The sequence below is a fragment of the Dendrobates tinctorius genome, unplaced genomic scaffold, assembly GCF_039654945.1.
Source record: "Dendrobates tinctorius isolate UK_male_01 unplaced genomic scaffold, ASM3965494v1 ptg000060l, whole genome shotgun sequence".
NCBI lineage: Eukaryota > Metazoa > Chordata > Amphibia > Anura > Dendrobatidae > Dendrobates > Dendrobates tinctorius.
Window position 1 is genome coordinate 43985194 of NW_027361728.1, and position 23653 is coordinate 44008846.

At 45.3% G+C, this 23653-nt stretch overlaps 1 protein-coding gene across 2 annotated transcripts in view; it reads left to right on the forward strand.

Moving 5' to 3' along the window:
* Positions 1-23653, forward strand: part of WDR49 (WD repeat domain 49) — a 257162-nt gene that overhangs the window by 61345 nt on the left and 172164 nt on the right. For both annotated transcript variants that reach the window (XM_073578935.1, XM_073578936.1), the window contains exons 6-7: positions 21115-21263; positions 21518-21751. In XM_073578935.1, the coding sequence (XP_073435036.1) occupies positions 21115-21263; positions 21518-21751 (383 nt within the window). The remainder of the gene's footprint in view (positions 1-21114; positions 21264-21517; positions 21752-23653) is intronic.

Here is a 23653-nt window from a genome sequence, read left to right on the forward strand (position 1 = left end):
GGAGATGGCAAGTCTCCTGCTGCCTTCACCTGCCAAAATCCAGTAGGCCACAGCCTGCTCCTCGCCTAATCCTGGGCTCCAACAGCGTCAGTTGGTGTTCAGAAGTGTCGTCTCCACAGAGCCAAACACATTCGTTAGAGTGTTAGTGGGGTTCAGCACTGCCAGCTGTTCCCCTGCTGTGGAGATGGCAAGTCTCCTGCTGCCTTCACCTGCCAAAATCCAGTAGGCCCCAGCCTGCTCCTCGCCTAATCCTGGGCTCCAACAGCGTCAGTTGGTGTTCAGAAGTGTCGTCTCCACAGAGCCAAACACATTCGTTAGAGTGTTAGTGGGGTTCAGCACTGCCAGCTGTTCCCCTGCTGTGGAGATGGCAAGTCTCCTGCTGCCTTCACCTGCCAAAATCCAGTAGGCCCCAGCCTGCTCCTCGCCTAATCCTGGGCTCCAACAGCGTCAGTTGGTGTTCAGAAGTGTCGTCTCCACAGAGCCAAACACATTTGTTCAAGTGTTAGTGGGGTTCATCATTGCCAGCTGATCCCCTGCTGTGGAGATGGCAGTCTCTCCTGCTGTCTCCGCATTACAAAGACAGTAGGCCTCTGCCTACACCCTCCTATTTCCTGGGCTTCAACACAGCCAGTTGTAGTTCGGAAGTGCCGTCCACACGGAAAGAGATACTTGCTCCCGTGTCTCAGTGGGGTTCAGTAATGTCAGCTGATCCCCTGCTGTGTGGATGGCAGTCTCTCCTGCTGTCACCTCATTCAAAATACAGTAGGCCTCTGCCTACACCCTCCTATTTCCTGGGCTTCAACACAGCCAGTTGTAGTTCGGAAGTGCCGTCCACACGGAAAGAGATACTTGCTCCCGTGTCTCAGTGGGGTTCAGTAACGTCAGCTGATCCCCTGCTGTGTGGACGGCAGTCTCTCCTGCTGTCACCTCATTCAAAATACAGTAGGCCTCTGCCTACACCCTCCTATTTCCTGGGCTTCAACACAGCCAGTTGTAGTTCGGAAGTGCCGTCCACACGGAAAGAGATACTTGCTCCCGTGTCTCAGTGGGGTTCAGTAACGTCAGCTGATCCCCTGCTGTGTGGATGGCAGTCTCTCCTGCTGTCACCTCATTCAAAATACAGTAGGCCTCTGCCTACACCCTCCTATTTCCTGGGCTTCAACACAGCCAGTTGTAGTTCGGAAGTGCCGTCCACACGGAAAGAGATACTTGCTCCCGTGTCTCAGTGGGGTTCAGTAACGTCAGCTGATCCCCTGCTGTGTGGATGGCAGTCTCTCCTGCTGTCACCTCATTCAAAATACAGTAGGCCTCTGCCTACACCCTCCTATTTCCTGGGCTTCAACACAGCCAGTTGTAGTTCGGAAGTGCCGTCCACACGGAAAGAGATACTTGCTCCCGTGTCTCAGTGGGGTTCAGTAAAGTCAGCTGATCCCCTGCTGTGTGGATGGCAGTCTCTCCTGCTGTCACCTCATTCAAAATACAGTAGGCCTCTGCCTACACCCTCCTATTTCCTGGGCTTCAACACAGCCAGTTGTAGTTCGGAAGTGCCGTCCACACGGAAAGAGATACTTGCTCCCGTGTCTCAGTGGGGTTCAGTAATGTCAGCTGATCCCCTGCTGTGTGGATGGCAGTCTCTCCTGCTGTCACCTCATTCAAAATACAGTAGGCCTCTGCCTACACCCTCCTATTTCCTGGGCTTCAACACAGCCAGTTGTAGTTCGGAAGTGCCGTCCACACGGAAAGAGATACTTGCTCCCGTGTCTCAGTGGGGTTCAGTAACGTCAGCTGATCCCCTGCTGTGTGGATGGCAGTCTCTCCTGCTGTCACCTCATTCAAAATACAGTAGGCCTCTGCCTACACCCTCCTATTTCCTGGGCTTCAACACAGCCAGTTGTAGTTCGGAAGTGCCGTCCACACGGAAAGAGATACTTGCTCCCGTGTCTCAGTGGGGTTCAGTAACGTCAGCTGATCCCCTGCTGTGTGGATGGCAGTCTCTCCTGCTGTCACCTCATTCAAAATACAGTAGGCCTCTGCCTACACCCTCCTATTTCCTGGGCTTCAACACAGCCAGTTGTAGTTCGGAAGTGCCGTCCACACGGAAAGAGATACTTGCTCCCGTGTCTCAGTGGGGTTCAGTAACGTCAGCTGATCCCCTGCTGTGTGGATGGCAGTCTCTCCTGCTGTCACCTCATTCAAAATACAGTAGGCCTCTGCCTACACCCTCCTATTTCCTGGGCTTCAACACAGCCAGTTGTAGTTCGGAAGTGCCGTCCACACGGAAAGAGATTCTTGCTCCCGTGTCTCAGTGGGGTTCAGTAACGTCAGCTGATCCCCTGCTGTGTGGATGGCAGTCTCTCCTGCTGTCACCTCATTCAAAATACAGTAGGCCTCTGCCTACACCCTCCTATTTCCTGGGCTTCAACACAGCCAGTTGTAGTTCGGAAGTGCCGTCCACACGGAAAGAGATACTTGCTCCCGTGTCTCAGTGGGGTTCAGTAATGTCAGCTGATCCCCTGCTGTGTGGATGGCAGTCTCTCCTGCTGTCACCTCATTCAAAATACAGTAGGCCTCTGCCTACACCCTCCTATTTCCTGGGCTTCATCACAGCCAGTTGTAGTTCGGAAGTGCCGTCCACACGGAAAGAGATACTTGCTCCCGTGTCTCAGTGGGGTTCAGTAATGTCAGCTGATCCCCTGCTGTGTGGATGGCAGTCTCTCCTGCTGTCACCTCATTCAAAATACAGTAGGCCTCTGCCTACACCCTCCTATTTCCTGGGCTTCAACACAGCCAGTTGTAGTTCGGAAGTGCCGTCCACACGGAAAGAGATACTTGCTCCCGTGTCTCAGTGGGGTTCAGTAATGTCAGCTGATCCCCTGCTGTGTGGATGGCAGTCTCTCCTGCTGTCACCTCATTCAAAATACAGTAGGCCTCTGCCTACACCCTCCTATTTCCTGGGCTTCAACACAGCCAGTTGTAGTTCGGAAGTGCCGTCCACACGGAAAGAGATACTTGCTCCCGTGTCTCAGTGGGGTTCAGTAACGTCAGCTGATCCCCTGCTGTGTGGATGGCAGTCTCTCCTGCTGTCACCTCATTCAAAATACAGTAGGCCTCTGCCTACACCCTCCTATTTCCTGGGCTTCAACACAGCCAGTTGTAGTTCGGAAGTGCCGTCCACACGGAAAGAGATACTTGCTCCCGTGTCTCAGTGGGGTTCAGTAATGTCAGCTGATCCCCTGCTGTGTGGATGGCAAAGTCTCCTGCTGCCTACACAGTCGTACCACTACTGATTTTTAACCGTGCTCCAATTAGGCCTGTGGCTCCACTGTCTCTCGTATTTCCCCTGTCCTCCAACCCCGCCAGTTACAGCTCCGAAGTGGCGTCGGCACAATCCACACTTGTTCCTGTGTTACAGGTGTTCAGTCCGGTCAGTTAATCCCCTGATGTGTGTCCGGCAATGTCGCCTGCTCTGTCCACATTCCCATTATGGGAATGTGGACAGAGCAGGCGACATTGCCGGACACACATCAGGGGATTAACTGACCGGACTGAACACCTGTAACACAGGAACAAGTGTGGATTGTGCCGACGCCACTTCGGAGCTGTAACTGGCGGGGTTGGAGGACAGGGGAAATACGAAAATCAGTGAAGCCACAGGCCTAAGTGGAGCTTGGTTCAAATTAGTAGTCTACAACCGATCTTAAAATTTCTTCAATGCAGCCTCAGCCTGCTCCGTGCTTGTCCCTGGGCTTCAACACAGCCAGTTGTTGCTCGGAAGTGCCGTCTTCACAGAGTAAAACACTAGCTCCTGTGTTTGTGGGGTTCAGTAACGTCAGCTGTTCCCCTGCTGTTTTGATGGCAATCTGTCCTGCTGCCTCCCAATTGACAACACATCAGGCCTCAGCCTGCTAAGTGCTTGTCCTGGGCTCCAACATCGCCAGTTGCTGCTCATAACTGACTTTGGCACGGGTACTCCCTCCTGCCCAGCTTGGTTCCAGCCCTGCCTGCTGTTTCCGGGAAGTGTCAATGTCAGTTTGCCACCCCAAGTTGCCATGTCGTGTTGCGGTTGGGTTAGCCGAGGCTAGGGTGCCAGCAGTTTAGGTGCTTCCTATGTGGACTGCGGCTTCTGGTAAGAAAGGCTTGTTCCATAGTGCCAGTAGGACAAGCACCCCCTGTAGGACTGTGTGATTCGGTAACTGCGGCCAGCTTGCAGCATGCCAACTTTGCTTTTCAGGGGTAACTTCTGATACCCCTCCGGGTTCCAGCACCGTCAGCTGGTTCTCGTCAGAGCCTTTGGCCTAGGTGCCTCCATCTCGGTATCCGAGTTCCGGCAACGTCTGCTGGTCCTTGGTAGTGCTTTGTAGCACAGGTACCTCCTGCTTAGTAACCGGGTTCCAGCACCGTCAGCTGGTCCTCGGTTGTGCCATTGGCTCTTATTCCTTCTGCTGCCCCTCCGGGTGCCAGCACTGTCAGCTGGTCCTCGCTATTTCCATTTGCTCTTGCAGCTTATGCTACCCCTCCGGGTTCCAGCACCGTCAGCTGGTTCTCGTCAGAGCCTTTGGCCTAGGTGCCTCCATCTCGGTATCCGAGTTCCGGCAACGTCTGCTGGTCCTTGGTAGTGCTTTGTAGCACAGGTACCTCCTGCTTAGTAACCGGGTTCCAGCACCGTCAGCTGGTCCTCGGTTGTGCCATTGGCTTTTATTCCTTCTGCTGCCCCTCCGGGTGCCAGCACTGTCAGCTGGTCCTCGCTATTTCCATTTGCTCTTGCAGCTTATGCTACCCCTCCGGGTTCCAGCACCGTCAGCTGGTTCTCGTCAGAGCCTTTGGCCTAGGTGCCTCCATCTCGGTATCCGAGTTCCGGCAACGTCTGCTGGTCCTTGGTAGTGCTTTGTAGCACAGGTACCTCCTGCTTAGTAACCGGGTTCCAGCACCGTCAGCTGGTCCTCGGTAGTGCCATTGGCTCTTGTTCCTTCTGCTGCCCCTCCGGGTGCCAGTACCGTCAGCTGGTTCAAGAGGACAAAGAACAGGAAGACAACCACCAAGATGCAGAACAACAAGAGAGAGAAGACAAAGAAGCATAAAAAAAACAAAGCAGAAGAACATTAAGCATAAGACTAATACTCTGAGCAAATGATATTATCTTATTTATAAGCAGAAGAAGACTAAGCAGTGTATGGGGGTGAGTCCGTTCCTCCTCGTGGTGCCCCTGGAAAAGGCCTGCTGCTGCAGGCCAAACTGAACGCGGACAAATCCTGTTGTAAATCTTTTGGGACAGGCAGAACGGAAGGTGTAAACTTCTAACTTTTCTAGATAACAACTACAGGAATGCCTGACACAAACAAGAATATGATGAAGAAGAATAGGAAGAAGATGAAGAAGTTGAATATGTAGAATAATAATTGTTGAATAAGAAGAATATGAAGAATGTAAAAAAAGGAAGTAGAAGAATTTAAAAAAGGAAGAAGAAGAAGAATGTAAAAAAAGGAATAAGAAGAAGAATGTAAAAAAAGGAAGAAGAAGAAGAATGTAAAAAAAGGAAGTAGAAGAATGTAAAAAAAGGAAGAAGAAGAAGAAGAATGTAAAAAAAGGAATAAGAAGAAGAAGAAGAAGGTAAAAAAAGGAAGAAGAATAAGAAAGAAGAAGAAAGAAGAAAGAAGAAGAAGACATACATGTCTGGCAAAATATAAATGAGGCTAACATAGTCAATATCTTTGTAACTCCTAACATCTTTAAAAAAAAAGTTTAATTCCTGCTATTCCATTTGATTGGGCTAAACCTCTATGGCTTTAATGTCTCCTCCACCTCCCACAATACATTCTACATTATTCTTAGTTGTTTTTCTTCATGTAGAATTAACCTACAAGGAAAGAAAGGTTTTTTTTTAATTCCGATATTTTGGCCCCATTGACTTGCATTGGTTCCCGGTATCGGAATCGGCGATACCGATACTTTTTTTTAAGATCGGCCGATCCATTCCGATCCGATATTTTCAAGTATCGGCTGGTATCGCTCAACTCTAGTCAGCACTCACATTCTTAAAACTCTGTCTGATTGTGATAGAGAAATTGGGGTCTGTATAGATCTTACATTGATGGGACATATATCTTCAAATTCAGGACCAATTTGGTGAAGAATATGTATAATTTTTAGTAACTGTGACACCTGCCTATAAGCCCCAAATCAATAGTGGCCATATAGCTGACACTAGCCATTTCATGTTTACTATCTATGTAAACATAAAATCCCTATTAAAAAAAATATGTCGGCTATGTCGAACCTCTGTGATCATCAGGAGTGAAGATAGTGTTAATGCTGGGAATTCCACAACCAGCCCACGTGAAGGGGGGTGTGTGGGTGTAACTTAGGCACTGATGAAAGATCAAGACAAAATTATGATCTGTGTTCATGTGGAGAGATACATATCAGTGTATACATGATCCAGTTCACTGGATGTTTCCAATTGAAGTGCTCTCCTTCACTAAATCGAATCATCTCTGTGATCAAGGTTGTAAGTTTCTTTTGTTAATCCTATTTATTTTATGCAATTGTGTAAGCTGTATTGTTTTTTCCCCTTTGTAAAATCTTCTGTATATTTTTATAAACACTGCCTATTGCTCTGGATTAAATATAAAATGTAATAGTTCTGTTCCTTTTGTTCTGTAAACTGCACCCCGAAGCCATACAATGCCAGAAATCAGGTGTTCAGTCAACCTGCACAAATGACTGGTGGTGGCAGCGAGTAGTTCTTGGGTTATCGTGGAGTTAGCAGTGACTGTACCATGGGTATATACACATATTCCATTAGTTGGAATCAGCTGTGTATATACCATAAGTTCACTGTTAATTTCCCAATAACTAGCCTTAGTGGAAACACGTGCAGCCTCCTCTATAATTGCGTAATTGTTCAGATGATAGGGGCAACAGAAGGCTATTTGTGACAGAAAGATAACAGCGGGGGTGGTTCAGCATGACTCGCCTGGCTGTGATGTTTGGCAATTGGTGGCAGCATCGGAATCGGTGTGGTCTCTCCGGTGTCATCCTTTGACAATTGGTATCATTGGTGAAAATTCTGCCCGGTCTCTCTGGTGTCATCCCTTAACAGCGAGCTTTAGGTAATTTGGTACTAGGGATAAGATTAATAGCACAATTATAAGGATGATAGGGAAGTAGTATCTCCACTTCTTTTTCCCCGAGAACACATCTCCAAAATATTTCAGGTACCCTGGCAGACTCGTCAGACTAGTGAAGCATATTTGTACAGACTTTAGACATTTCTTGTAACATTTGGGGCTCCTTTTAACAATTTCATCCTGACACCAATTGGTAACAGGATTGTGAATGCACACCAATTAGTAACAGGATTGTGAATACACAGCCTTAGAAGGCTCAGTACCAACTGAGCAGATGAATTATCCAAAACAAAACAAGAGATGGATTCAGAGTGAATGCTTCCACTTGGAGCTTGAAATCCAATGTTAAGGCCCCGTCACACACAATGAGATCGCTAGCGAGATTGCTGATTTTGTGACGCATTAGCGATCTCGCCAGCGACATCGCTGTGTGTGATACACATCAGCCACCGGCCCCCCCCGCCGGGTATCGCTGATCATGCAGGATCGTCCTGGGCCATTTTTTGATTGTTGGTCTCCCGCTGGCCAGCACGCATCACTGCGTGTGGCAGCGGGAGAGCAACGATCAGCGACGCTGCACGCTGGTATCTAAGGTAAACCTGAGGACAAGTTGAGGACAAGTTGAGCAATTCTTGACAAAATGCCCTGTGAGACCACAGTAGAAAGAGAGTCCAAGATCTTGTCTCCTTTTTTTTGCCAAAACACAAAGGCTGGCAACTCTAACCTCCAATGGCTCTACCTCCGCTAAATGGACCAGATCTGGGGAAGTATAATGGGCAGCCCGCTTTTCATCACATCTCTCATGGGATTTGCAGTCCATTCGAATAGCCTGGGTTATGGCCTCCACTAGATAACAAGGGGTATCATGAAGAACCAGAGCATCTTTAGGAGTTTCAGAAAGATATTTGTGGAACTGACACCTGAGAGCTGCATCATTCCACATAACTTCATTGGCCACTGCCAGAACTCAGTGCAGTAGTCCTCAGCAGTGCGGCCCCACCTGTGCCAGGTTCATGATCTTTGCCTCTGTGACTTGGATCCTGTCGGGTTCATCATAGATCAGACCTAAAGCATCAAAAAAGGTGTCCACAGAAGATCATTCTGGGGTTTGTGGGGATAAGGCAAATGCCCAGGTCTGAGAACCCTCTTCAGTAGGAACATGATTATTCCCACCCGATGGAACTCATTCCCTGATGACCAGAGACACAGGATAAAAAATAACCTACCGTTTTCCCTGAAAACACTAAACTAGTTTTTCTCTCCCCAAAATTTATCAGTGAGGGCCATTACAGATTCAGTAGAAACCAAATGTACGTCACAGGGTACTGATTTCACAGCCACTGCTGGAAGTGGAGGGCTATCCGGAGTATTCATCAAATTAATCATCTGACCCTGCAAGTGATATTGCGATGATTCCAGACTCTGGTATTCCTTAGTCATATCCTGCATCATCAGCTTCGAATTCGCCACCTGGTCACAGTGTGTGTGAACAGGCTCCATAGTGGTGAAAAAGAAAAATGTATTTGTCAGGCTGGTTTCACATTAGCGCTTTTTAAGCTCACGCACGGCCGGGGGTAGCTCCACCCCCGAGCCGGCTCTCTGCCCTGTGTGCCCGCCTCTTGCTTGTAGCGCCGCCTCCTAGCGCACAGCGGCGCCTGCGATCGGCGCACCCTATCTTTAGCATAGGGTGCGCAGATCGTGCGCAGGCCGTGCGCTAGTTGCGCTTTGACCTGCGCTGCGCACTTTTGACGGTGCGCCGTGTGCGCCAAAATCCGAAAAGTTTGATTTTGGCGCGCACGGCGCACCGTCAAAAGCGCGCAGCGCAGGTCAAAGCGCAACTAGCGCACGGCCTGCGCACGGTCTGCGCACCATATGCTAAAGATAGGGTGCGCCGATCGCAGGCGCCGCTGTGCGCTAGGAGGCGGCGCTACAAGCAAGGGGCGGGCACGCCTGGCAGAGAGCCGGCTCGGGGGCGGAGCTACCCCCGGCCGTGCGTGCGCTTAAAAAGCGCTAATGTGAAACCAGCCTCAGCCATATTACGACACTGAGTCACCTCTCATGGACAAACCATGAGTCAGAATACTAGAGGAGTCCGAGGTCAATAGCCAGGTGGGTACGTCATAAACAGAGGGAGAAGACAGTTGTAGTCAGGTATTGTTCTTAGGTCAAAATACCAGGAGGATAGCGGATCAGAGCAAAAAGGGTTAAATGGATGGATGGTCAGAACAAGGTCCAAGGTCAGGCAGCAATACATCAAAAGGAAAATACAAGGCACAGAGTAAATTAACTGCACATAGCTGAAGCTACGGCTGACAGCTATCTAGGACTGCTAGCTAAGTTATAAAGCTAAACAATCAAGAGAACCAGGAGCACCTGATGAGAACTCAGCACCTTTCAATCTCAGATTGGATGGCTGAACTGTCAATAAAAACACAGACAGCTCAGTACGCCCCTGCACCAGACTGGACAATTAAGCTGCCAATCACTGCACAGACATCTCAGCACTGAGGGGTGGCATTGTTACAATAGGTCTCTTCCACCTCAGTTCAGAAAGGCTATATAATTCAGTGGTATGCTTACTTTCAAAACATGTTTACAGTCATTGTGAAATTTGATTTTCAATGTTTAAGTCCAACAAGGGTGAATAAGCAGATCCCATTCAGGATGCAGGCAAGTCAAAGTTGCATATGACAAATACTTTCATGCATGATGGTAAAGTCATATTTTACTTGCAACAATAAAGCCCAGCAGGAATGCAATGTGTCAACAGTTTCATATCAGCCGCGCTATGTTGCCTGCTGCAAAGAGATCGCATTGAAGATTATTAGATGCGATGTTGAAATGCTATTTTATGTCCTATGGTACCGTGTAGCCATAATATAATATTTTTTCACACTGAACTCTAAAAGAATCCAAGGTTGGGACAGTTTATAATGCTGCTAAGGAATTGTAAGTATTTTATCTTTAGGTTTCACTATTGATTTTTTTATGTTCCTGTAAAATATTAGGCTAGATCCACATTTATATAGTGCATTCTCCTTAGTTGCAAAAAAACTGTATTCAGACACACTGCACATGGCAGCGCATCCATGGACTAAAATGGGCAAGATATATATATACATATATATATATATATATATATATATATATACACAGTATGTATACTGCTCAAAAAAATAAAGGGAACACTAAAATACCACATCCTAGATAGCACTGAATGAAATATTCCAGTTGCAAATCTGTATTCATTACATAGAGGAATGTGTTGAGAACAATTAAACTTAAAAATGATCAATGTAAATCAAAATTAATATCACGTGGGGTCTGGATTTGGAATGTTACTCAAAATCAAAGTGAAAAATCAAATTAAAGGCTGATTCCACTTTTAGTGTTCTCTTTATTTTTTTGAGCAGTGTATAAAAAGTTCTTCTTACTACATTTTGTCAGGTGTACCTTGTATTGCATTTTTTTGGGACTTTTTTCGTTCTGCAAAAGAGTATGAAAGTCCTATATGTCTTTTTCCCATTTTTCTCAAAGGAATACCCATTTGACACAATTCCTCTGCTTAGAGTGTCTGGGACTCTGTGATGGACAGCTCTGTCAGCCTATCCTGTGCTGGGGCGTGCTGAGCTGTCAGTGCTTTGATTGACAACTCGGTTGACCTATCTGACTGAAAGGTGCAGAGATTCCACTGGTGCTCCTTTTTCTTGGTAATTGCCCTGCTATTTAGGTGAGCTGTCTAGCCCAGATCATTGTATCAATACAAAAATGGTGGGGGGAACAAGAGGCGCAATAGTGCCCTATCACTAGTGACACTAGAAGTATGAGCGGTATAATACAGTTCCACTCACCTATTCCAGTTGTGTAACCCACAACTGGCTTGAGAGCATATCACAGAATCAGCTGCTGCAGGACCTCCACCAACCACTCGCACGTGGAAAAACCTTCAGAAAGTTGTGGGAAGCAGGGTGTGTTGCAGTCCGCGCTGCCGAGATTCACAAATCACCTGGGATGCAAGATGTTGTAGCAGTGTACTCCTTTATTTCCTCCTACGCGTTTCGGCGCCCTTCCTGGCACCTTCCTCAGGGATCTCTGAGGAAGGTGCCAGGAAGGGCGCCGAAACGCGTAGGAGGAAATAAAGGAGTACACTGCTACAACATCTTGCATCCCAGGTGATTTGTGAATCTCGGCAGCGCGGACTGCAACACACCCTGCTTCCCACAACTTTCTGTAGCCCAGATCATTGTCAGTCAAAATCTTGTTCTAAGCTTGTGCTCTCTGGTGTGTACCCTGTGCTGTAAGTTCTGATCTTCTTCTGCTGCTGACCTTTGGACCGTGTTCAGACTACCCATTTATTACTGCCCCTTTGCATCTGATAGTCCACTGCTGACCTTTGGACTGTGTTCAGACTACTCGTTTGTTATTGTCCCTTTGCTTATCTGCTATTTCTCTGTTTTTCTTACCCTGGCATGTGACCTGACTTGCGACTTCGTATTTTCTCTTGGTTTACTACGTGATCTTTTGGTATTGACCACGGAACGTCTGACTGCGCTGACTCATGGCCTACCCGTGGGTTGTGACTAGCATCACATTTTGTCTGGCCCTAAAAGTACTTTTTTTTTTCCCTTCACCAATGCATCCTATTCGTGCACTCTGTGATCAGGTGTTGAATCTGACCTAGATGGTTCAGGATCTTGCAAGGGAACACCAGAAACTAGAATCTACACAGTTCCAGCTGCAGGGTCAGTTTTCTAGAACTATGGATGCTTCCCAAAACTCTTCACCATTGACTGTAGTAATGAATCCTTTACCTTCTGATGTGCAGTTGGTCTCTCCTGAACCTGTAGTTGCACTTCCTGACAAATTTTCAGGGGAGAAGGATCAGTTTAGGATGTTTAGGGAGAGCTGCAAGCTATTTTTTACCTTGCAACCCCGGTCTTCAGGAGATGTGTCCCAGCGGGTGGGAATAATCATGTCCCTATTGCGAGGGGGTCCTCAGACTTAGGCATTCTCTTTGTCTTCCGTTGATGCCTTTTTTGACACTTTAGAGATGATCTATGACAAACCTGACAGGGCCCAGGTCACAGAAGCTAAGATCATGAACCTGACACAGTGGGGCCAGGGGACTATAGCTCTGAGTTCCAGCAATGGTCCTCTGAGGTTTTGTGGAATGCAGCTCTCAGGTGTCAGTTTCACCATGGCTTTTCTGATACTCTAAAGGATGCTCTGGCTTTACATACTCCACCCTGTTCCCTGGACTAGGCCATGACCCAGGCCATTCCAATGGATCACCAAATTCGTGAGAGATGTGAACAACAGGGGGCTCCAGTTGTCCTGTCCAAGTCTGCTCACTTGCCTGAGATGGAACCAATGGAGGTTGGAACAGCCTGCTCTCGGGTCGTGAAGAGGAGGCGTCCACGTGATCTTGGACATTGCCTTTATTGTGGTCGTGCTGGACATTTCCTCAAAGACTGCTCCATTCGCTCTCAAGCCAGCAAGCCGCCGGGAAACGTCTTAGTCTGTGTGATATTCGAGGAGGTCACCCAGACTTCCTGGTACCCTTTTACTCCTCAGATAAAGTATTGCTGAACGTGGAACTTTGTTTTCAGAACCTGTGGTTATATGCTCTTGCTTTCATTGACTGGGATTATTATTTATTTATTTATTTAGCACCATTAATTCCATGGTGCTGTACATGAGAAGGGGTTACATCAAAATACAAATATCACTTAGAGTAGACAAACTGATAATGACAGACTGGTACAGAGGGGACAGGACCCTGCCCTTGCGGGCTTACATTCTACAGGATTATGGGGAAGGAGACAGTAGGTCGGGGGTTTCAGTAGCTCCGATGGTGTTGAGGTGTCCATGTGGTCATTACAGGTTGTAAGCTTTTTTGAAGAGATGGGTTTTCAGGTTCCATCTGCCACAACTTAATTGATTCTGGACTGGTTCTAATTAGGATTAGGGACAGTAAGATTGAAAAGACCTATTCAAATTGTTGCCATTGACAGGACACTATTACTTCAGGACTTAGTCCAGCTGGTAACGGTGGAATTCGCATTTAGAGTGGGAACGCTTCACTCTGAGTCCATCTCCTGCTATGTGTTGGATAATTTACCTGCTGGGTTGGTGTTGAAATTTCCATGGCTGCAAATCCATAATCTTGTTATTGATTGGTGTCGGAAGGATATTGTTAAATGGAGTTCGTACTGTCATAAGAAATGTTTCAGCTGTGTACAGATTTGCTCCGCTAGTCTGGAGGGTCTGCCGGCTTATCTGAAAGACTTCAATGATGTGTTCTCGGAAGAAGAGGCTGAGATATTACCGCCCCATCGTCCTTATGATTGTGCTATAAATCTTTTTCCTAATGCCAAATTTCCTAAAGCTTGGATGTATAATTTGTCGGGACCTGAATGGACCGCTATGAAGGATTATGTTAATGGAAGTTTATGGAAGGGTCATATATATCCTTCCTCCTCGCCTGTAGCTGCAGGGTTCTTTTTTGTGGAAAAGAAAGATGGTGGCCTCCATCCTTGCCTCGATTTCTGTGAACTGAACAAAATTACAGTTAAGAATACTTACCCGCTTCCACTTATCCCCGACCTATATAATCAGCTCACAGGGGCGAAGTTGTTTTCTAAGCTTGATCTTAGAGGGGCATATAATCTGATACGTATCCGGGCGGTTGATGAGTGGAAAATGGCGTTTTTAACGTCGGTGGGTTTATATGAAAATCTTGTCATGCCTTTTGGGTTATCCAATGCACCTGCAGTCTTTCAGAACTTTATGAATTGCATTTTCGCTGATATTCTTGGATGGTTGGTATACCTGAATGACATCATACTTTTTTCACCGAATCTGAATTCTCACTCTGAGCATGTTCGATTTGTTTTACAGAAGCTAAGGGAAATTTCTTTGTTTGTTAAATTTAGGAAATGTACTTTTTCTGTTCAGGAAATATTATTCCTAGAGTTCATTGTGTCTGCTGATGGGTTTAAAATGGATCCTGGGAAGGTGAAAGCAATAATTGATTGGGTTCAACCTCGTAATCTGAAAGCATTGCAATGATTCTTAGAGTTTGCTAATTACCACAGAAAGTTTATTAAGGGTTTTTCTCAGATAGTGAAACCCTTACTGACCTCACACGAAAGTGGGCGAATCTTAAGGTTTTGTCATTGGATGCTGTTGGTGCCTTTGATAAATTAAAGGAGTGCTTCATGTCTGCTCCAGTTTTGATTCAACCTGATCTCCAGAAACGATTCATCGTAGAGGTGGATGCCTAAGAGGTTGGGGTAGGACCTGTTTTGTCTCAAGGTTCCAAAACTCTGGCCAACTTGCCTCCATGTGCATTTTTCTCCAGGAAATTTTTATCTGCTGAAAGAAATTATGATGTGGGGAATCGCGAGCTGCTCACAGTCAAATTAGCTTTTGAAGAATGGAGACATTTTTTGGAGGGAGTTATTCATCCTGTTACTGTGGTGACAGATCATAAAAATTTAGCCCATATTGAAACTGCTAAACATTTAACTCCTAGACAGGCCAGATCGTCCTTATTTTTCTCTAGATTCAATTTTTCCATCACGTTCAGACTGGGGTCTAAGAATGTTAGGGCTGACGCTTTGTCATACAGCCTTGATTCTGTTTTTCCTCCAGAACCTCCATCCTCCATTCCTCCTCTAGGAATTGTGATTTCCATGATATCCTTGGAATTGGAAGGTGAAATTCGTGAGGCCCAGTCGATGGCCCCATCCGCTACTCCTGAATTTAAATGTCATGATCCCAGTGCAGGTTTTGACCTGCACGTCAGGGGTTAATGTCTGGGGCCCAGTGCAGGCTTTGACCTGCATGCCTGGGGTTAATTATTGTGGCCTCTCTTTGGTTCAGGGAGAGCTTCTTATACCCCTGAGAAACTCCCATCCCCATCAGTTATACTTTTGCCTTTGGCCGAGTGTGTTGACCCCTGTGTGCCTGTGCCTGTTCGTTGTCTTATAGCTTGCTTATTTGGTTCTGACCCGGTTCTGTTCCCCATTGTGAGTTTGCCTGTTGATTCTCTACTGCGCTACCTTCTCTGTGTATGACTCATTGCCTGTGACCTGACGACTCTCTGCTCACCCCTCTTGTACTTTGCAGCTATCTCCGTGTATGACTCATTGGCTACGTCCGGACTATCCTTCCTGTCTAATCCTCTGGTTTTGTCATGCTATCTTGTGCTTTGACCCCGGCTTGATCTGTTTTCATCCCTGTCTATGCCCCTTGGTAATTTTGTCCTGTAGTTACCCTGCTAGGAGTTTTCCTGCAGCTCCTAGCTCTCCGAGGTTTAGGCCACGCTCCCAGCAGTCATGTGCTTCAGGTCCTGCTGTTCTGAAGTACGCACCTCCTCTGCTGCTGCCCGCTCCACAGGTATCTCTGAGCACAGTTTGTTTTACTCAGGACACGTGCACTGGCTCAGTGAGCAAGTTCAGTGTGGTGTTCCTGACATTATAACTGACCGTGAACTTTTTTTTCTCTCCTCACTTCTGCAGCATGGACCCAATGTGTGCTTTATCTGAGCAGGTGAAATGCTTGACTCAGTTGCTGCAGAAGCTATGTTTGGAACATCAAGCTTTGGCCCAGTCCCAATGGCAGGTTGCGGACTCGGTTCAGGGGGTGCTTTCCGCAGGCTTTCAGCAGGTGGGGAATAGAGATGTCATTTTAGTCCCACCCGAATCCCCGGTTAAATTGCCAGATACGTTTGCTGGTAACAAAAATGAATTTAGAGCATTTAAGGAGGGCTGTAAGCTTTTTTTCTCCTTGAGACCCCGCTCCTCTGGGGATGAAAAACAGAGGGTGGGGGTGGTTATGTCCCTGCAGCAGCTCTGGTGGTGATGAGGCGGCAGTTCAGGCGGTGGTGAGGCGGCAGAATGGTCATTGCAGGCTGTAAGCTTTCCTGAAAAGATGGGTTTTTAGGTTCCATCTGAAGGATCCGAGGTTGGTGGATAATCGGACGTGTTGAGGCATGGCATTCCAGAGGATAGGGGATATTTGGGAGAAATCTTGGAGGCGGTTGTGTGAGGAACGAATAAGTGTGGAGGAGAGTAGGAGGTCTTGGGAGGATCGAAGATTACATGAGGGAAGATATTGGGAGATTAGTTCAGAGATATAGGGAGGGGAAAGGTTGTGGATGGCTTTGTAGGTCAGTGTTAGTAATTTGAACAGGATTCGTTGGGGATTTGGGATCCAATGGAGGGATTTGCAGAGAGGGGAGACAGGGGAGTAGCGAGGAGAGAGGTGGATTAGTCGGGCAGCAGAATTGAGGACATACTGGAGTGGTGCAAGAGAGTTAGCAGGGAGGCCACAGAGGAGAGTGTTGCAGTAGACAAGGCGGGAGATGATCAGGGCATGTACAAGAGTTTTAGGAGATTGAGGACTGAGGAAGGGACGGATTCTGGAAATATTTTTGAGTTGGAGGCGACAGGAGGTGGCAAGAGATTGGACGTGTGGTTTGAAGGACAGGGCAGAGTCGAGAGTTACTCCGAGGTAGCGGATTTCATGTGTGTTACACATTATTGCAAAGAAAAGGAGACACAAAAGCGCAATAGGGTCTTATCCACGTTACAAGGAGAGATTACACCAAGAAATTTGCTCACCTGGTTAGGATGAAAAAAAGCATAAAGGCTAGAGGCTGCTGCAGATCCACAGGTCATCAACGACCAGAAGAAACCACGTATTCAGGGGAATTTGTAGTTATTTTCCGCACTGCCGCAAGAAAGTATTCCAGGAGAGAGATGTCAAAGATTCACAGTGGTTTATTCAACGCGTTTCGGGGGTCTCATGCCCCCTTCGTCAGGTGTGGTATTTCCTGCCGAAGGGGGCATGAGACCCCCAAAACGCGTTGAAGAAACCTCTGTGAATCTTTGACATCTCTCTCCTGGAATACTTTCTTGCGGCAGCGCGGAATATAACTACAAATTCCCCTGAATACGTGACACCATTACACATAGCGGGGCTATACAGATGTCACACGGATATTTTGATGCAAAGAAATCGCATCCCCGCATCAAAAACGGATTACATACGGATCACTGTTCATGAAACATTGATGCTATTCTTGGCTGTAAAAAGCGGAGCGTATTTTTATACGTTGTGTGTGACTCCAGCCTAAATGTTTCTGTGTGAGTGCAGTTGGAGCCCTACTTCTAAATTTTGCCCAGGGTATTAAACCAGCTTTGCTTGTCTGGACAGATAAACTCATGCAATTCAAATAAAACCGACATTATAAATCCCACCTTTAATTCACAGTAAATAAAGCAATTATGCAGTTTACAATTTGAATATTCAGTGATTGTCTCTCAGTGCCCCCCATCTTTGTGTTTGTATGCAGTAAACATATAGTGACATACATGCCTGTCAATTTACATATAATGTGCGTGCTTCCATCATTTTGCATTTTGCTGAGTATATATCTCTGCTGTCAGGTTCAACTAGAAGTTGAAGGGTATGTATCAAATGTTAGAAGTAAAAATTGAACAAATTGTGCCAAATGTATCAAAGTTGTCAATGTAGCAAAATATATTTTGCTTAGCTCATTACACGTTGTAGATACTTGCTGTAGTACATTTATATCAATCATCTTTTAAGCCATAAAGTAATTTAAAGAGATTTTCCCACAATCCAAGTTGATTTTAATCAATACATCCTGGAATTAAAAAAATAAGTTCAAGGGCAGCACTGTGGCTCAGTGGTTAGCGCCTGAGCCTTGCAGCGCTAGAGTCCTGGGTTCGAATGCCACCAAGGACAACATCTGCAAGGAGTTTGTATGTTCTCCCCGTGTTTGCGTGGGTTTCCTCTGGGCACTCTGGTTTCCTTCCACACTCCAAAGACATACTGGTAGGGAATTTAGATTGTGAGCCCCATCAGGGACAGTGATGAGAATATGTGCAAACTGTAAAGCGCTGCGGAATATGTTAGCGCTATATAAAAATAAATTTTATTATTAGCTATTGGATGTGTTAAATAAAATGTTCCTGTGCTGAGATAATCTTATAAACGTGCCCCTGCTGTGTACTGTGTAATGGCTGTGTCTGACCGTGCAGGGACATGGTCTGATCATGCCACATCTCATGGGCAGGGGGGATTTAAAAAAGTATACATGGGATGGGATAGCAAATAATTCTTGAGGTAAAATATTTTTAAAAAACAGGCAGAGAAATACTTTATTTTTGTGTGCTAATCAGCTGTAATGTTTATTTATTTATTTTACTCATTTATATAGTGCCATTAATTCCACAGCGCTTTACAGACATTATTGGCACTGTTCCCAATGGGGATCACAATCTAGATTCCCTATCAGTATGTCTTTGGAATGTGGGAGGAAACTGAAGAACCCAATAATAAAGGATTTTGGGGATATGTCAAAAGTAAAAGAAAAGTCAAAGATGCTATAGGATTTTTACAGGATGAAAATGATGAAATGGTAAGACAGGATGTTGAGAAGGCCGAACTTTTAAATTCCTATTTTGCATCGGTTTTCTCTCAGAAAGGAAATGTAACCTCAGCTGTTCTTCACTGTCCTATTAAGGGAATAGAAGAATCCAGGATATCTATAAACAGAAAGATAGTGAGGAAACACTTAGCTAACCTAAATTAATTCAAGTCTCCAGGTCCAGATGAATTACACCCCAGAGTACTGAAGGAGATAGCAGAAGAAATTTTTGAACCCCTCTCCATAATCTTTGAAAATTCTTGGAGAAGTCCCAAAAGACTGGAGAAGAGCAAATGTTGTTCCTACCTTCAAAAAGGGGAAGAAGGTGGACCCAGGCAACTATCGGCCGGTGAGTCTGACTTCTATACCAGGAAAGATCTTTGAACAAATTATTAAACAACATGTATGTCAGTAACTGGATAAGAATGAAGTGATTAAACAGAGTCAGCATGGGTTTGTAACTAATAAGTCATGTCAGACTAACTTAATTTCCTTCTATGATGGAATCACTGATTGGGTGGATCAAGGAAATGCTGTAGATATAGTATATCTTGACTTCAGCAAAGCATTTGACAAAGTATCTCATACAATCCTTATTGAAAAAATGACTAAGTATGGAATGGACAAGGCAACTGTTAGGTGGATTCATAACTGGCTTAGTGATCGGACCCAAAGAGTGGTCGTAAATGGCTGCACATCCAGTTGGAAGAATGTCTCAAGTGGGGTACAACAGGGCTCTGTCCTGGGCCCTGTATTGTTCAACATCTTTATCAATGATTTAGATGAAGGAATTGAGGGTAAACTGATTAAATTTGCTGATGACACAAAGCTAGGAGGGATAGCTAATACTAGAGAAGAGAGAGAGAGGATTCAAAAAGATATAAATAAACTGGAGAAGTGGGCAGCAACTAACAGAATGGTTTTTAACAGGGAAAATGCAAAGTACTACATCTGGGCAATAAAAATGAAAAAAGCATATACAGAATGGGAGGAATAGGCCTAAGCAACAGCACATGTGAAAAAGACTTGGGTATACTAATAGATCACAGACTGAATATGAGTCAACAGTGTGATGCAGCAGCAAAAAAGGCAAATGCAATTCTAGAATGTATTAACAGAAGCATACAGTCTAGATCACGTGAAGTCATTATTTCCCTCTACTCCTCTTTGGTTAGACCTCATCTGGAATATTGTGTGCAGTTTTGGGCACCACATTTTAAAAAAGACATCAACAAACTGGAGCAAGTTCAGAAAAGAGCAACCAGAATGGTGACCGGTCTGCAAACCCTGTCTTATGAGGAAAGGTTGCAGGATTTGGGAATGTTTAGTTTGCAAAAGAGAAGACTGAGAGAAGACTTAATAGCTGCCTACAAATATCTAAAGGGCTGTCACATTGTAGAAGGATCAACTTTATTCTCACTTGCACAAGGAAAGACTAGAAGCAATGGGATGAAACTGAATGGGAGGAGACACAGATTAGATATTAGAAAAAACTTTTTGACAGTTAGAGTGATCAATGAGTGGAACAAGCTGCCACAAGAAGTGGTGAGTTCTCCTTCAATGGAAGTCTTCAAACAGAGGCTGGACAGACATCTGACTGGAATGATTTAGCGAATCCTGCTTTGAGCAGGGGGTTGGACCAGATGGCCCAGGACGTCCCTTCCAACTCTACGATTCTATGATTCTATGATTCCAGAGAAAACCCATGCAAACACGGGGAGAACATACAAACTCCTTGCTGATGTTGTCCTTGGTGGGATTTGAACCCATGCTGCAGTGCTAACCACTGAGCCACCGTGTCTTTATTCTCTTTTGCTTCCCCTCCTGCCCAGGACCTGTGGTATGATCAGACCATATTCCTGCATGGTCAGACACAGACATTACACAGTACACAGCAGGGGCGCATTTATAAGATTTTCTCAGCACAGGAACTTTTTTTTAAACACATTCGATTGTGGAAATTATTATTATTCCAAGATATATTGATTAAAATCAACTTTGTTCATGGGACAACCCCTTTAATCGTTGTTAAACATGGCACGTTTTACAAAATGATTGGCTACACATCATTCTTTCCCCTTTTCAACATTTCTGAGGTTGCTGAGACACAAATCTATCAAAAACAATATAACAAAAATAAATGCTAACTGTCCTGAATGAGCCAGAATTGTCCTAATTTTTTTTAAAACAAGCTTGATAAATCTGGGGTATCCTGAGCCAAATCAGGGTATTGTTTACAAATGGATGGCTTTGGGTAGCATGTGAGAAGAACTAAAGTTTAGCTACACTATGATACCCAAACGAATGTTGATATCTAGATATGAAGCATATAATACAGTTTACTCTTAAAGTCACAATTTTCAATCTAAATCTACCTCATTTTTTCCCACATTTCCTCCAGTGACTTATCACATAGTTTGATCAGTATAGCTCAATGCAGCCTAGCTTTTGAGATCTATATATTGAGTGAATAAACATCAAATAAAGATATAAATTCTACAAAGTTTTATATTTTCATAACAGCGACTGCTGGAACTGATCACAAGATTTGTCTATGGAACCCATATGTCGTCTCCAAACCCACGGGCATTCTGCAAGGCAACATGGCCAGTGTGATCACTGTCAAATTCATTGCCAGTCGCAAACAGCTGTTTAGCTTTTCTAAAGACAAGGTGAGATGAGATGATCTAGTAATAATTGAGGGTATGGTCTATGCTATGTCACCATTTACAATGTGTTTGTCACTAGTATCATATTTTTGCTTCTTACTGTTTTACAGAATCTGTTATTTTTACTAACACAAAAAACACAATTTTCTCCCATCCTCAAGTCCTCGGTATTGTACATGTTCATACGACTCCAGCTCTGTGAACTGCAGCCAGGACCTTGTATGTGATTTACAGTTGCTGAATATATTATCTTGCAGGTGTTGAGGATCTGGGACATTCATCATCAGGTGTGCATACAACGCATAGCCGGAATCTTCCCCAAAACTCAGGAATTTCAATTGTCCTTTTACTTCTATGAACCCCATGGACGTCTGTTTCTATCTTTCAACAATCAGCTGTCAGTGCTGGAGATGAAAAAAGAGGCCAGTAAAAGAGTTACGAGTCATGAAAAGCCGGTGACATGTGTTCTGTACAACTCTACATTCAAACAGGTACATTTTATTTATTATTTTTTGCTTATATAGCACCATCATATTCTACAGCACTTTACAGACATCATCATCACTGTCCTCATTGGGCTTCAAAATCTAAATTTCCTATGAGTATGTTTTAACCCCTTCCTTACTGATGATGGAATAGTATATCATCGGTAAGGATCACCTGCCTTGAGGTGGGCTCCGGTGGTGAGCACACCTCAAAGCCGCAACATGTCAGCTGTTATGAACTGCTGACATGTGCCCGCAATAGGCGTGAGCAGAATCGCTGTCCGCCTGCGCCTATTAACTTGTTAAATCCCGCTGTCAAAGCTGACAGCTGGCATTTAAATAGCACTTCTGGCTGCCGGGTCGGAAGTGAGCTCATCGCTGACCCCCGTCATATGATGGGGGGTCGGCGACGCATTGCCTGGACAACCATATGTCTCATAAAGACCTCTATGGTTGTTCCAGGCAGATGGCTTTGAGCGCCACCCGGTGGCCGGCGCTTAAAGCACAGCAGTAAATCTGCTACATATAGGCGATCTGCTCATCGCCCATATGTAGCAGAGTCAATCGGGTTGTGCATGCTTCTAGCCTCTTATGGAGGCTATTGAAGCATGCCAAAAGTAAAAAAAATGTTTAAAAATAAAAAAAATAAAAGTTCAAATCACCCCCTTTCGCCCCAATCAAAATAAAACAATAAAAAAAATCCCACATACACATATTAGGTATCACCGCGTTCAGAATCACCCGATCTATCAATAAAAAAAAGCATTAACCCGATCGCTAAACGGCGTAGCAAGAAAATGCAATAACGGGCGATCAAAAAAACATATTTGCATAAAAGTCATATAATGAAAAACGTCAGCCCAGCACGCAAAAAATAAGCCCTCACCCGACCCCAGATCACGAAAAATGGAGACGCTACGAGTCTCAGAAAATTGAGCAATTTTTTTTTTAAGCAAACTTTGGAATTTTTTTTCACTACTTAGGTAAAAGAGAATATAGACATGCTTTGTGTCTATGAACTCGTAAAGACCTGGAGAATCATAATGGCAGGTTAGATTTAGCATCTAGTGAACCTAGCAAAAAAGTCAAGCAAAAAACAAGTGTGGGATTGCACTTTTTTTGCAATTTCACCGCACTTGGAATTTTCTTCCCGTTTTCGAGTACATGACGTGGTAAAACCAATGGTGTCGTTTAAAAGTACAACTTGTCCTGCAAATAATAAGCCCTCACATGGCCATATTGACGAAAAACTAAAAAAGTTATGGCTCTGGAAAGAAGGGGAGCGAAAAATGAAAATGAAAAATTGAAAAAAGCTCCGGGAGTGAAGGGGTTAAGAATGTGGAAGGAAATGCATACAAACATGGGGAGAACATACAAACTCCTACTAGATGTCATCTTGGAGGGATTTGAAATCAGGACACCAGTGCTGCAAAGCAACAGTGGTAACTAGAGTTGAGCGAAACAGGTTGGTCAGATTCAAAAGTCGCCGACTTTCGCCAAAGTTGGGTTTCATGAAACGAAACCCGACCACAGTGTGAAGTCGGCCATGCGGTCGGCGACCCAAGCGCCAAGGTCGGGTTTCGCCGAATGCTTGCACATGACTTTTTTCAGCCAATGAGAGAAGCGGAGCGGAGCGTAGCGAGAGCGTAGCTGGAGCGGGAGAGAGAAAGAGAGAGGGAGGGCGAGAGAGGGAGAGAGAGGGAAGGAGAGAGAGAGGGAGATAGGGAGAGAAGAGAGATTTTGCCGCTTCTAGGGTTAAAATTCATGCCAGGTGTGTTTACAGTCCTCCACTCACTGCCGACTTTTCTCCCCATTGACTTGCATTGGGTTTCGTGTTTCACGACTTTTCCCGACTTTTCCCTATAGTCGGCCGATTTCGTTCGACTCGACTTTTGAGAAAGTCGGGTT